This window comes from Amblyomma maculatum, chromosome 3 (genome assembly GCF_055883805.1).
Source record: "Amblyomma maculatum isolate TAMU_Amacu chromosome 3, ASM5588380v1, whole genome shotgun sequence".
Taxonomy (NCBI): Eukaryota; Metazoa; Arthropoda; class Arachnida; order Ixodida; family Ixodidae; genus Amblyomma; species Amblyomma maculatum.
Window position 1 is genome coordinate 214096070 of NC_139346.1, and position 15617 is coordinate 214111686.

General features: G+C 46.5%; 1 protein-coding gene across 5 annotated transcripts in view; it reads right to left on the reverse strand.

Moving 5' to 3' along the window:
• LOC146197664 (neprilysin-2-like) overlaps positions 1 to 15122 on the reverse strand; it is a 35501-nt gene extending 20379 nt beyond the window's left edge. Inside the window, exons 1-4 of one of the 5 annotated variants that reach the window (XM_084599571.1) lie at positions 14883 to 15122; positions 14659 to 14792; positions 10629 to 10673; positions 769 to 1499 (exon numbers count right to left, since the gene is read on the reverse strand). In XM_084599571.1, the coding sequence (XP_084455697.1) occupies positions 769 to 1499; positions 10629 to 10673; positions 14659 to 14792; positions 14883 to 14956 (984 nt within the window). In that variant the 5' untranslated portion in view covers positions 14957 to 15122. Of the gene's footprint in view, positions 1 to 768; positions 1500 to 10628; positions 10674 to 13958; positions 14169 to 14658; positions 14793 to 14850 lie in introns of those variants that run through there. The other 4 variants (XM_084599570.1, XM_084599572.1, XM_084599573.1 and 1 more) reach the window with 4 other exon arrangements.
• Between the last annotated feature and the right edge of the window lie 495 nt (positions 15123 to 15617).

The following is a 15617-nucleotide window of genomic DNA, read 5'->3' on the forward strand; positions in this document are numbered from 1 at the left end:
GACTAATCTTAGTGACTATCTGGTAATATAGGCGCCCAACCAGTATCCAACAACAAACGTAGCTGGATAACGGCAGTTGAGATACGCTTTGATTTTTTGCGCACAAAAGCGACAGCAGAAAATGTGTGCAGATAGTACCTGCCCGCATCCCCGAAATTAGCACTGGTACCCCCAAATTTTATGCTGGCCAATTTTAGTGTCCAACATAATCCGAGTATCACCAACTGAATGGTGACCCCCAAATATGGATAGACCACCCTAAAATCTTTTCCCTCTAGACCCACAAAGTTTGACAAAAATTAGTCTAACTTGAGTATGGCCAACTCAGCGGTGACTTTCAAATTTAGAAGGGCCGCCCCCAGAGTTTATACCCTCGACGACCAAAATTTGACCTCGTCCGAATTTGACCAAATAGGTATCCAACATAATATTACTATGGCCAATTCAGCTGAGACTTAGGTGGACAACCCCAAATATTTGGAATGCTTACGTATTCTCCGTGCGTGGGAGGTCATGTGCACACTTGAATTTTTTTTTTTTTTTGGTTCCCAGCTCCATCGAAAATTAGATTTAGCGTATCTACACAAAACAGTCTAGCCCTCTATGTCTATCGTCGCCACAGGCAACTGACATGCCGTACCTATACATTACAGGCATTCAGAATGAAGTTAGCGAAATACACGTTGTACATAGCTGCCAACCTTCCACTGCGAACGACTACGGCCGAGTGGCGATGCCGATATTGAGCAACCTATGTTGCACACTCACGTTCGCCAGCGTGATCTCAAATTGCAGCGCATCGCGGAGCTCTCTCTCGGCGGCTGCCCTGTCGGAAGCGCCCAGCAGTTGTGCGGCGTCAACCATGAGGCGCAGGTATGCAGCCACAGCGCTGTCGTTAAGACCGCGTAGCAGGTACGTGCGATCGGGCAGCCCCAGCGACGTCTGGTCTAAGTCGATGATGTAGCGCGTGTTGTTGCGGAAGTCCGGGATGACCGACAGGTCTAGCAGAATGTCGTGGCTGTAGCCGAAGAAGCGGTACTGCACCAGCGCCTCAAGCCAGTTAAAGCCCGAGGCGTTCCAGGAGGCACCCTCGACCACGGGCCAGCCTCCAATCGCCGTGAGGACGCGCTTGAGCGGCGCCTCGGCCGTAGCATCGATGAGGGTCGTGTTGAGGCACGACTGGTACATGTGCTTCATCTTTTGCACGAAGCCCGGCTCGGTCGGCCGCACGGGCTCCTCGACCAGCGTGCGCAGCTTAGCGTCCAACTGGTCTTGGATGAGCGAGAACTGAGACAGGGAGGACTTGTCCTCAGGGATCAGGTGTCGCTGCACCCAGCCACCGCAAGCGAACTCGTAGAAGTTCTCGCACGGATCCACGCTCTGATTCATGTTTTGCAGTAGCGCTGAGGCGGCCTGCACGCAGCCCGGCGACAGGCACAGCTTGGCGTCCTCGCCCATCAGCCGATCGGCCTGCGATGGCAGAGCCACGCCAGCACGACCTGCGACGACACCGTCGGCGACACACACGTTTGAAACAACACCAGCAACGTACTTACACGTATCGACATAGCTTAATTTTCGTGGCAGCAAGCTCACGTACAGCCTTTGTCAAATGTTTAGAGTCCATGAAGGTTGCTTCTGAGCTATAGATCGTGTGCTCGTAATGCATTGCCAGCATTCTAAGTTAACGTGTTTTGTCCTAATTTTTCCAAACGAATGGACTTCCTTGCTAAATGAGTGCCACTTCACTTCACAGCTTAGAGGTAGACCCCCTGCACACTAAACTTTTGAAAAAGACTGTTTGTCAAAATTACCAACACACATTTGATCAGTAGCGTGGTTTTTTGGGCTTGTTGGTACATGATTCCAATACACTATAGCGCAGCAAAAGACGAGGACACAAGAGCGAGAGACGACCACCTGTAAGCCTTTCTTTGATAAAAGTGTGGTAATAGGAAAAAGCAGAGAAAGAGTAACGCGCGAAATCATTGAAGCCGAAAAGATAAATAGTTCAGGATGCGCGTGTGTAAGCACACCTTCCATTCTCCTCTCAGATAAAGAGCTTGTCTTTCTAAGGAATTGATACTGTTTGCACATGTGATTCATGTTTTTCTGGCGTTTATATATGATGCTTCAGGAGAATACAATTTGTTGGAAGTTAGCGCTCGTGGTGTTCGTCTCTCGCTCGTGTGTCCTCGTCTTTTGCTGCGCTATAGTGTATTGGACACATTTGATACAGTGAATGTCCGTTCCAAAAATATGACGCGGAAGTAGGGGCTAAGTGTACTGGTGATTATGTGCCGTACATCGCCCTTGCAACTGACAAGGTGCTGAAGGTCTGGGAAAGCATGTGATCTTTACAGGTTTATTTATTTTTTCCAGCGGAGTACACTGAAAAGTAAAGCAATACGACAGACCAAAGAGTATGATCCATGCTGTTACTTGAGAACTACGCGGAGTATTTAGAAAGTAATGCTCTTCAATTTTTTTCCTCGACTACTGTGAATTAAAAAAAAAATTGAAACTCACAAATATTACGCGCATATATATCTACCGGAAATAGATTACTTTTCATTATGATCTTGGTCTATTTGCACGGTTTTGCGCCACCGCTGAAAAATGGCATGCATGCATTCTTTGCACCGTTTTTTAACGGGATAAATGTTAGATCCCGTTCGGCAGAAAAATCAGCATCGGCTGGTGGGGAGAATGCTGATTGGTCGAAATGGGTTGTGACATACCTCTGACAATAAACACTCACTTAAATTAAAGAAAATAATGATGATCAAGTAGCAAATAAGAACCTCGGAGCCTTATTCTTTCATATGCCAACACGCTATCCCTTCGACACAGCACGTTGGTTGCAATAGGGTAAAAAAAAAAGAAGAAAAAAAAAAAGAACATTATGAGATGGCAACAAGTATGGTTATGTCTACAGCAGGGTGCACCAGATGACATCCATGCAGCCGTAGGGATCAGTCAGCCCTATAATGTTATGACTATCAAAGCGAAAATAAATGTTCCCCATCTTTTCCCCTTCATGGTTTATCCATGTTCTGAATGCGCGACTAACGTTCTTGTCCTTCTCAAACATGCATTCGCAAAGTGCAAATATAAAAATCAGACGGTGCCAAATCAAGACTGAAGTTGGTTTAGAGAATTAAACGAAATAAAAGCAACGTTGCCTCACCCGCATCGCCTAAAGCTCAACGGACGTAAACCAAGATAAAATAAAATATCGACAAAAATATTTGCGTTATAGAAACAGGAAAAAAAATGGCACTAAAGAAAAAAAGGAGGTCTACATCACAGCTCATCACAGCAGAGGAGGGGTCCCTGCTCAGCGACATCCTGCCGTAGACATCGCCATCTCCATGGTTGCCATCTCATATTGTTTTCAACCTATTCCAACCGACGTGCCGTGGCAAAGGAACAGCGTGCCTGGCTTATGAAAAGGTTCAGAGGTCCGAATCTGCTACCTGACATAACTTATTTCCTTTCATTTAAGTGACGTCATTACGTTTAATGTCATAGCTAACAATTCCGTAGCTCTTTAGGTATCAAAGTGTTACCTTAGCTTACAAGTAAAAATTGACAATGTTTTCTTGGCTCACAATATTTGGTCTCTAGTTCTTGACGATGTTCTTTTGACTCGCAATACTTTTATTGAATTTTTGGTGTGCGTATATTCTTGAATATGATTAGTTTTTCGTTGCTTTGTACTCTGGGCGGTTATCTTGCTCAGATTGTAGGGACTGATTGTAAGAAGGATAAGACAGGGCAGCACAGTACAGTCACATGTTGCAATCGCTTCCATTTTATTCCGGACGATGTGAGCGCGGGAGTTCTATGGCACCCGTGCAAGCGTCGATAAATAATATTAATAAAAAAAAAAAGCTGGCACACCCAGTAGGCACGCATTTCCTTCTCCACCGGGTGGCATTGCCACATATGCTGACCGAGAATACGTTAAATAGTAGCATAGGCTAAGCAGGTTGTGGACGTAATATTCGTGAATTTTTTAAATATTTATTTAAATTATGTTGACAAAAATGAAAGAAATTATTTCTTCGGCACCCTAATATTTAGTTGTCGCATAGTTCATACTGCTCAGCTGATTACATTGCATCGCAGGTACCTTTTGCGAAAGCTGATGCCCCTTTTCTAGCAGTACGTACCACTGTCAGGAAATAAACAAGTTTTGTTTTTTTAGAATTCGACCGCTTTTTTGAGCTTCTAGCTGGAGAATAGACTGATTTGTTAACTTATGATATTACTAGCACCCTTTTACCCTCATGATTAGCCGTCTATTGATACCTTACTATTCTGAAAAAAGAAAGTGAACTGCGTATCTAAAGTAACATGGCATACAAGAGTAGAGTATCTAAGAAATATTTTATCTATCAGAAACATTTTACATTGATCATTTGAATACAAGGCATCCGTATGACCATCATGCTAGCCCTCTTCCGCAGTTAGACGCAAACCCTCGTACCGTTATTTCGTCGGATGCCGCCTTGCCCTCTGTAAAAAATTAATATTAGTTGCGAATACAGCCAAATTCGATAACGTTATGGCAACCTTGAGTTAGATTTAGGTTCTATAAATGTCGCTTTGAGAAAGTTACCGTAATAAAAAAAAGGCATAATCAAATTCTTTCACTGGCTCTTGGTTATTTTTGAACTTAATTATTGCAAAACTAGATACCCTTTGGGAGCGTTGTAAACTCTGCTCTTATAACACACTTAAATGGTACTTATGTTTGTGTGTTTGCAGTATGTTTGTGATTGCTACAAGTAGCACTAAAGATGCCACTAACATAAGCTTTAATTTACTAATTACCGGAAACACATACGGTCAACGACTAATTCAGTATCACGGTACAAAGATATAGAATACCTTAACAATATTACCAATAAAACTGAAACTGCCAATAACAATGTGTTCTCCATAAAAAGATTATATCCTTCAATGAACAGTTCGGTATGTTGCACTGCCTCCATGTTGCTATTATTTTATCGTCATATTATGTTATTCCTGGATTGATGTTTATTTTGTGTCATTTGTTCACCTGTCTTAATATTTGATGCACATACGCATATATGTATACCATATGGGCCTACACTAGCTTCGGCTATAGGCCCCACAGCTGTTTGCTCATGTTGTTGTGAACATTCATGATGATGAAAAAATAACGCCGAATGTTTACTTTCAGGTAATTCGAAAGAAATTCACCGCCGTGATTCAAGTCTCTAAGTGCTGCTAGTGCAATGCACATTTTTGCTATATAAGACACTCATCCCTTAAAACTGCTATCCGTTCGGAAGAAACTCTAGACAAACAACAAGCAAATAGTTCCTAAATCCTTCCGAGACTTTCCTTCCGCACTTTCTGCAGTCAATTCGTTCTTTTCTCAAGCTTTTCGAAGCTCTGCTGTATCCTTATGAAGCTCCTGGTTTACTATTATCCACACATAAAACATCTTTTCTTCCTTTCATTACGGTCCGAGATTTTCAGTTTTCCCTTGAAAAAAAGTTGCAGGAATCGACCGCATTAAGATCGGGTACACCAATTGTATATTTGTCTGGGATTGCAAGTAGCAGTACTTTTTCATGTATTAAACTGTGTTGTTGCCAACAGCTCTATTCAAAATAAGCTGTAAGCTGCTATAATTTAGCAAATAGATAAAAGCAGTTCATTGAAAAAGAAATTAGGGGGACACCTAAGCTCCTCTAAAGTATACAACGCGACAGCGTTAATGGGTCTCTTCAGCTACATACGGTTCTATCAAACCATGTGATTCACCAGTGCGTCAAATGACCACATGCCGTCACTCTAAAAAACTGACGTCACCTCTCCGACTTCTCAGTACTTCAGGTTTTCTTGATCGCAAGCGTACGAGGTGCCCTCGCCGACTTTCGGGTGCAGCCCGGCAGCCTTTGCAGGTTTGGGCCTACCTGGTCATAATCGTGACCTACCACCTCATTTATGTACAAGGCCCTCTGATAGCGCGCATAATAATGCTCTAGTTTCAATTCCTGGATAATGAGGTTCAGCATCCCAAACCGACTCGGCCGATGAGGATATCTATATTCAGAGAACAAATTTTCAGGTTCCGGTAAAATTATATTAGTCGAATGTTAAGTCTTATTAGCGCGCCGCATTTGATACGCTGCCTCTCGACACAGAGTTTTGGTGTCCTTTCGCAAAAATTATCCTCTACGTGGCGCATATTTTTCTGACGTCCTTGAATCGTTAAAGCAACATGAGAGCAATCGGTCAGAAGCTCCAATGTTACGCTTGCTACAGGTGAACCTATAAATGCCATCCAGTCTGCGCTACCTGCAGTATACAATGATGAAAACTTGTTTTCTGAGCCCCTCAAGTAGGGAGCGAAATTCTCGAAAAAAGCAGCAACTGCACCAAGGTATGTTAGTTAATCACACCAGAAGAAAAAGTTCAGAGCGCACTGTGGAATCTGCACTGCAGAAATGCGAAGTAGGATGAACAGTTGGGCGAGTTGGTACAATTACATAGTGGGTGGAACAGCGTGAAGACACGAAACACACAAGAAGAGAAGCCAACAGACGAGCGCTGTTCTATCGTCTGTTGCGAAGTGGTGACCCACTCCTTGCACGGTCCGTCTCGCTGACGTTCGCTGCCACACCTTCCACATGCCACCCATAAGCACTCCTTGAAGTTACGAGCTTATCGCCAAAGCTCAGAGCGCAGGATGCAGCACATCCTCTTGGAATGCCCCGCAGATGGCTGTAGCGGCCCACAGAAGAGCTGAAGCGCTCGTCTGTTGTGCCTCTCTTGTGTGTTTCGTGTCCGCGCTGTTCCACCCAAGAAATGCGAAAGCCTGAGGTTGCTGGTGCACACGGAGCATCGCGTTTGTCCTCATTAACATTATCAACCTAAATGTACCGTCATTATCATTGCTAATGCCACCAGTGCCATTATCACTAATTGCAGCGTCATTGTCACCGCTACTATCATCCTCACGGTAGACAAGAATTATGGCGTGCGTTTCACGATTCCGGGCATGGCGCAGTTGGTTAAAGCGCTCGCCTAGGGTATCCAAGGGATGAAGGTTCGATTCCGTGTAGAGACAAAATTTTTATTTATTGATGATGTGATCATGATGTCATTTGATTGACAGCTATAGTGTGACCGAACGAACGAACGCCTACAGAATGAGCAGCTTTCGCCTAAATAATCGAAAGGAAGGCTCAAGACCTAGTTTGTAGTTGCTCCTGGGCCGAAGGGCAGCTCCTTTTGGGGATTTCACGGTGGATAGAGACTGTCCTCTGGCCACGCCAGTTAAATGCACATACTATGAGCCAACGTCAAGGCTTATTGTCCGTCTCCTTGCTGCGACGACGCTGCGCACTCTCTACTTCACAGCTTCCTCGGTGCCATCGACCGGCGACGGCCGAGTGTTTTTCCGGATGGAGACTATATAGTAGCGGCACACTGGCTTGTTTCCCCGTTTTATTCTTCTCCTGCGCCGGTGAATGCGTTTGTTTTCGCATACAACGCGTCTGAGATGCAAGCGGTGCCAGAAAGCGCAGATGAGGCGTTCCTCGAGGCCTTTCCGGTCACACGCCACGCGGTCACGCGCTCTGAGGATCGGAAAGCCTGCCGTGTCGCGCGGCGCATCGCCGCATGGCGCAATGGGTATTACTTGGGTCACTTCGTGAAGTTGCGTCAAGTATGAGCCCCTCCAATGAGCAGGAGGCTTGAATGCGCTTCAGGCAAGCAGCATTCTCGGCACATAAAACACACAGGGCCTGTACATACAAAATGACGGTTTCCCTATACACTTGCGCTGAGTACGACGAAGAGTACGGCACAAATTTCACGCAGTTATGAAGCAGAACAAACATCAAATTTTCCTGTTAACTCTGCAGCGAAGCCCTCCAGGACTCTTTTTTTCCCGGCTGAAATATTCGCGTACTTGGCCAATATGCTTGCTCGGTTGGTGCATATTCGCTTGACAAGAACATAACGGGATGTTGACAGCGCCAAGTTTTGACTATTTGCTTGTCTCGTTTATGTGCTCTTGTTACTCTTACACGGTTTAAAGAAGCACATGTGCTGTGTGTAGCAGTGCACTCACTAAGCTCTGTAATATCCCATTTTATGCACAATCGCCCGACAGTACAGCTTGGTTAGACTCACTCGATGAGTGCATTAAACGCTGCCAAGTTATATTTAGCATCCTGTCCGGACCAACAGTCCTGGCTCCGTCATATGCGTCACAGCCTAAACTAAAGACTTGGTCAGTTGAACCCCAGAAGCTGGTGGACTGACAGCTGAAGGTTGGATGATGCGATGAAAAAAAAAAAAAACTGAGATGGTCTGGAGAAAAATGTCCTGAGAAAGAATACGCACATATAAAATTGATCAGAGAACCGCTCAATGATAAAGAAAACCGAATGATGAGACTAAACTTTATTACGAAGGAACCACAAGCACAGTTCAGCGGCTTGTCAAGGGAATCGCAGTTGAGGTTAAGTAGTGAGGTATTGGATGTAGTACTGTGGGTGCCTTAGTAACGGGTTCCGGTAGTTTCGACCACCTGGCGTTCTTTAACGTGCACTGGCATCGCTCAGTACATGGGCTTTTTGCTTTTACCTCCATCAAACACGGCCGACGCGTTTGGATGAAGAAATAAAATGTTCAATTGAACATGGGCTGGGTTCGTAATGCGATGGACAGATGAACACTATACTACCCGAGAGTAATGAAGCCAACACCGATATATGGTAAATGTAGCAGGGTAGGGCGAGGTCAGGTTTATAGACGACATCCGTAAGTTCAATACATAGGGTGGCAACAGCTAATGTTAGAAAGGATAATGTGGAGATTAGTGGGAAATGGCTTCGGTGCCTTGCAGACAATATAAATGGGGCGATGATGATTATGATGATGGTATTGGTGGTGGTGGTGGTAGTTGTAGTCTACGAACAAGATAAGGAACTTTTCCGTTCTTTTTTTTCTTTTTCATATTACAGCGCACTAATATTTGCTTTAGAAATTGCGTAAATTTAAGTTGTCTGCGTTCTGAATCCAGGGTACTTGTGTTATGGGCATCATGTGGCGGTCGCCAGATGTCTTCCAACTCCGACAGAGAGGTGAAGTGGAGGACAGTACTAAGAACTACTATGGCTCTAATCTGATTGGCTAAGCGATACTGCCTTCCAGCTCCTAAGAACGCTGGAGCGCCAGCGCACCGTGAACGCGACGCGGAGTGGGCGGCCTTCGAGCGTCGGTGCCGCAGACGAGGGCGACGCGCTCTAAATGCTTTAGCGCGACGGATATGGCACGTCTCCGGCCGAGCCCAGTGCGCTCTGCGCTCCCAATCAACGGGACCCGGCCGTAGCGCAGCAGCGCTGGATTTTAGGCCAACGTATTTGTGGGAATTCGCCCAGTTGAAGTAGATTTCAGATAAGGGATTGATCACTTATAAGAACCCACCGTGAGTCCAACTGGCAGGCTACGTAGTAAAGCCCCACAATCTTCTCATAACCACCGCCATTTCAAGGATGTTTACTTTGGTCTAAGGCAGGAAGAGGTTTTACTACATCTACGAAGATTATCCTACTCTAGTTATTATGCGTGAGTAGTATATAAAGTTTTTAATTTTTTTTTTTTTTTTTGCATTACTAGCTATGCCCCTCTTCTGTGCGGACACCTGTGCCCGGCAATAAAGTAAACGCAAGGTGCGAAGGGGCATCACATCAGCTTTACTGTGCACCCTTTGGAAACAGGGTGCTGATTTCGCCTTCCGTTGGGGGTTGTGCGTGGTGGAAACACGAGTGCCGCTTTGAACGTTTCATCGTGTTCGTGTGACTATATGAGTGACAGCGTAAGGCTCGCGTAAGGAGATAATGCTCTTTGCTGATGAATTTAAGAGACTCCATGAGGCACTAGAGGGAAACGAGTAATGCCTACTCACACGCGAAACAAAGTTTGTCGGAAAAGATGAGTGTACAAGTGGTACACCCACTGCTGTCTGTAAACGACCGTATGCTGTACATACCCCAATCCTTCGTCCCATGTGCTTTGTTATCGCTATTTACGCTCTCATGACTGGCCATATGCACCGTCAGAGCACCAACAAAATTTTTGGCAGAACCAAAACCAACCAGCAGACATTTGTAAATAGCGCAAATAACATGTTCAGCCGGTTGCCAAAAGAGTTTTGTAACTAGCGATGCCGCTGAACATCTGTGCGTCTTCAAGACCACTGACAAAGCGGCCAATCAGCCCAACTTGAAATATGCCATTTTCGTATTCGGTGCACTAATCTGCTGTTCTTTCCCCTCTCTTTTGAAAACGACGAAGGCGGTGCTAGGAAAGGTTACGATTTCTAGTGCGTTCCAGAACACGTATACCAGTGCAACAGCGACGACCAATTCATCTCAGCGAGTCACAAAAATGAACTGCGGATAGAATTCTCAGACTGAAATTGGCGGTAATAGCTGGACAATGTCTCATATGAGTCGAAGCACATTTACGTCTCCTGTAGGGCTTGCGTCACGTCTTAGTGGACTACTTTAGCCCGGTTCTGAAAGCGAGCTTCGCGGCAGTGGTCTGCAGCACCGTCCGGAGCACGTTACCTGGTAGGCCTGGTCGCAAGCCCAACCGCAGTCCGCTGCCGTCCTCTGCGGCAGAAAGGAGGCGCGAAGACAGATCAATCTCTGGCGCCAAGTTCACACTTGCATTCGCAGCGTTACTAGACGCGGTCTTCGGGGCGCAAAGAAAAGATGCGCGTGTGATTTTTACCTCGGTCTTAAAGGACGCCAAGGTATTGCAAACGAATCAGTTTGGCGGTCGTTCCTGCTCGCAGACGTAATAACTCTTGCTACACAATGTTTCTGCGAATTACACGGGAAGAGAAGCAGCGCCACCTTCTAAGCAAACAATTCTAGAAGCACAGTAATGTCGAGACGTGCGAACGTTGGTCGGAAACGTAGATTTGGCTGTGCCGTTACAGCTGCAGCGCAATTACTGATGTTTTATATTCCAAACAATATTCATATAAGACAAAAAGAATATATGCGTGTGCACAAAGTCTATAAAATTTGTGTTTTCTACGGTAGTCGAATGCCAGTGTTCGTCTCCCTTCTCCACATTCAGTTCGATGAATTACAAGGGTGGAAACTTTACCTCTATTCAACACTGTGAAAGCTATATATAAACCATAGGTTTCGTAAAGTTGCGTGTCGCTGCACTCCCGTTCAGAAATATATATATATATATATATATATATATATATATATATATATATCGCTCAGCGCCTTCATAACACGCATTAAATGTGACGCTCCTTGGTGATCGCGTTTGCGCGATAAATACTGCGCAGAGAACCAACACGTGGGCACAACATTTACTCGTTAGGAAGCTTGCTTGTTTGCGGGTTGTTGCGCCAGCTTCGTAAGAAGTACGCTTGCTTAATGATTGGATGTGATAAAAGCTCTTCCGGCCGATTGTAATGCATATGAAAGTCACAAGACCTCGACTACGCATGACTATTTCATCATGGGCGACAAAAACAAGCTACGCGCCGCCTGTTTGCAGGTGGGTGCGCGTTGCGCCTTAATCGCGTAACTTTCCACCTGCGCGCAACATTCACGGCGATAAAAACATGCCTAAGCCGACACTCTTCGTCACGTGGGACTAGGTATATTACCGGGCTCTACTGTAGGGCGTCTGTAAGTTTCTACAGATATCTGTGTTTCAAGGCCCAAGAAGTCAAAGGCGTCTGTACTCTCACAAGTTATCCGGAGGAACGTGATGCCAAAACCTCCGCGAGGGCAAAAACATCTATTTCTGAAATCAGGTGGTTCGGTGGAGTATGCAGTGGTCTGCATACTTTTAAGAGGCTTACGAAACTAAAGTGTTCCAGGCCCGTAGCAATGAAAGCACGCGTTAAAGAGGGCGCATATCTCTTCCAGGTGCATCGATATCGATACAACATTCAATGTTGTGCATGAAGATCGTGAAAGAAATTCTTCAAAACCTTATCGGAGCAAACAAGCATTGTAACGTAGTAAGGTTGAAAGTTGGGCGAGTTGAATATGGTTCATTTTGAAGGTAGCGCAAAAAACAAGGACTAAGAGAGAAGGACACACCACGAAGCGCTCGGGGAGTGTCCTACTCTTGGTCCTTGTTTTTTGCGCTACCTTCGAAATGAAGCATTATAGCTCTACAGGGCAAAGAAGGCAGCTTTAGTATTCAAAATTTCCTCTCCCCCTCTCCCTCTTCTTCAATGCGAATACACGTCCCTTTCCATGTTCGTTGACCGCTACAGAGAAGCACTTGCGCGAATAATAAGTGCCTTAGTAGAAACAACGTAAAAAGACAACGTGGAAGCAGGGAGACGGGACGAATGCTGCCTAACGAAGCTTGTGTTCTCACATGATCTCATGAAGAAATGGTGTCCGCCTAAGGCGATTCTGCCCTTGCCACTGCGCATGTGCAGGAGCCGTCCGGCAAAAAGGTATACGTCTCCACTATGCTAAATGCCCATATTATTGTCCAGCTCCGTATCAACCACAGGAACCGTCGCGGAATTTTTCGGAATTTTTGAATCATGTGCAAAATATTCCCCCCCCCCCCCCCCCCCCCCTCGTAGTACTTAAACAAAACTACAGAATAATGGCCTGGGGGGCGAGTTGGTGCATGATGGAATTGAACGGCGCATGTGGTGTCCCCTTCTTGTCTGTGTCCGTTTCCGTGTTGCGCCGCCGTTCAATTCCATTAAACAAAACTGTTCACAATTTAACGGTCGCATATTACAGCGTCAGAAAGCATCATCCGTGAGTTCGCGAGTACTTGCATGCGCACTAGCTGATCCCTCTTGTGTAATAAATCGATCCCGGTTTGATACTTTCTCTTCAGCCTGCCATCCTTCAGCGCGACGAAATTCAAGATGGAATGAGACAGGAAAGTCACGTCGACCGCAGCCATTGCATAGTTGGATGACGCAGTGTACATACTGCAATACCGTTCGGTTGCAATGCGCACGGAACTCACTGAACGTCCTCCCCACATTAACCTGCATGTGTTATTCCGATACACTTAAATAAAGATCAGGAACAGCAGGTTCGATCTCAGCCTAATTTAGCGCACCAACAGTGATCTGGAATTGTCATACCTCGAATCACATTGACTCCATTGCTTGCATGCCACGTGCTTTACTAATAGAAAACCGCACGTGTCGGAGAACTGTTGTCGAAGAACGCTTTACGCAGATAAACTTACTACCCAGAAATGTGATTCAACAAACAACATTGTTAATGAGCGCCTGCGTTTGTACCCGTGTTTCTTGTCTGTGGTTTCTGTCTGTGTTGCTACTGCGCTGTTTCCTCTACATGAACTAACGAGCCAACCACAACATATTATCCTAAGCGTAAGAATATGTTTTTCTTCTTGAGAAGTCTAAATATTATATAAACTGCAGTACGACACCCTGAAAAAGTTCGTGATCTCTGCTGCTGTGGGAAACTGAAGGACATGACAAGCTGACACGCTCGGACAAGAGAACAGAAGCTGGGCATGTTTTAGTTGTCACGCAGGACCAGCAAGCACAATATACTCCTTTCTTTGTCTATGCTTTTGCAGGGAAAATAAGTTCATCGTACGAGACGAAAACGAGGATGGACAGCAAGCAGAAATTCATGTAACAGCACCAACAAGAAGCAATGCCAGGGCCAACTTGGATGCATGCTGCCTATAAGGCACCGAGGTCTCGACAGACTCCACCGCAGGCACTCGACGAGCACCTCGAATTAGTTATCTCGCGGCGATCGAGCAAGGACCGGCGTCCACGCAGGGCCGTTTCAGTTACTGTACGCGTACGAGGCGTGCTGCTACGCATGCCTAGCAGGATGTATGTTTGCACCAATCGAGTCGAAGGTGATTGGACGTGGGGCGGGTAAACCTACCGTGTTATCTCAGCAACACCGCAGCGCTGCACTCGCTGGAATGTAGGGAGTTCACGCATTCTTCTCGCTGCAGTCTGAATTGTCCAAGCAGGTGTGCGCTGTGCGCGAGACTACACAAAGCTTATTGTCAATTGTCTCCATTTCCATGGCTGCAGACGTTTAAAGCGCGAGGGGGGTGGGGGGAGGCTTTCAGAGCTGAAGAAAAATGCACATGAATACTTCAACGTGTCATGCTCATACACAGAGCCGAGCAGATGGCTACTGGATGCCCTGATACATGTGTGCGTTCCCACTACGGGCTATGGCGACATTTCCACGGAGGAGCGCTGACGTAAAAGAACAAGAGCGCGTCAATCATGCGAGTCGTTTCTTAGACATCTGAATAATTATCTGCATGCACCGTCAAGCTTTAAAAAGCATGCACCGTCAAGTATAAAAAAAAAAAAAAGCTTCGGCAAGTTTTTTTTTAATACATTTTCTTGTTCGAAAGAACAACGGCTACAAACAGTAAGTGGTCGCCGGCATTCTCAGAATAACTCAATCATCATCAACTGCGGCACCTTCGCCGCAGCATGCAAGATCAAGTTCGAAGCACTTTCTCAGATTGTGCTTTGCTTTTTCTTTACGAGATGACAAATTCAACAGCGCAGCCCTATCATCTCGCTCCGAGGCAAGCAGCGCACACGAAGGCGTGTCTCACCGAGTCCCCGCTGGTAGTGGTATCCGAGCACAGCAAGCGCGGCCGCCATGGCGAAGAACATGAGCAGCGCCGTCGAGGCGACGCCGCACAGGGCCCGCTCGAGCCGCGTCCGCCGGTGCCACCATGGCGGGTTCCTGCAGTAAAAAGAACACCGTGAATTAGATGCCGTAAAGGGCTTACGTCGTCTCGCACTCAGGCACCGTAAGATATGGACCACGTCGAACAATTTCTGAACCAGAGCGATGTCCGCCTTCCATCTTCCGTGGGAAAGTGAGGACGGCCGGTGAGCTCCCTCCATGTCACTCAACTAGCGTCCAAGGAGGCCTTCAAGGGAACGCACTCCCTGTTTCCGGCACTGCGGGGAGGCGCGAAACGCGGGATTTCTCCGAGATGTATAAATGCAGTCGCTGTGTAGCTGAGCCCACGCGCGCCCTCGTACGGTTTCTGTCATAATCTGAGTCACGACAAAGCAGTCACATTAACGCGGCTGGCTGCAGTGCGTCGCAGACAGTGGGGGGCCGGCCCGCACTTGCGCGCACCTTTGACAAATTGAGGCGCGATAGTGCAACAGTCATTGCTCACGAAAGGAGCAACGCCATGCGGCAAATATATAGTACGAGTCGTGTAGCCGATCGACAGAAGCGGCTACTGTGCGCGCGACTGGGGCTCTGATGCGTGTGACTCCTCACGGGCTTGAGTCGGTGCTCTGCTGGTCGGGTGCTCGCCCTCCCAGCAGCCTCGACTCGTCCTCGCGGGTCTCCGGCGCTGCACCGGAGTCCATGGCGGCTCGGCTGCTGTTGCTGCCGCGCTTCTTCCCTCTCTTCCTCGTGTCCCGCGCACAGACTTTGGCTGGTGCTGGTCGCGTGCTATCGCCTCTGGTACTTATCGAGCCTTCACCGGAATTACGCTTTTGCTGTGATTGCTATTTTTTTTCTGAATAATTGAAGTTATTATTCATT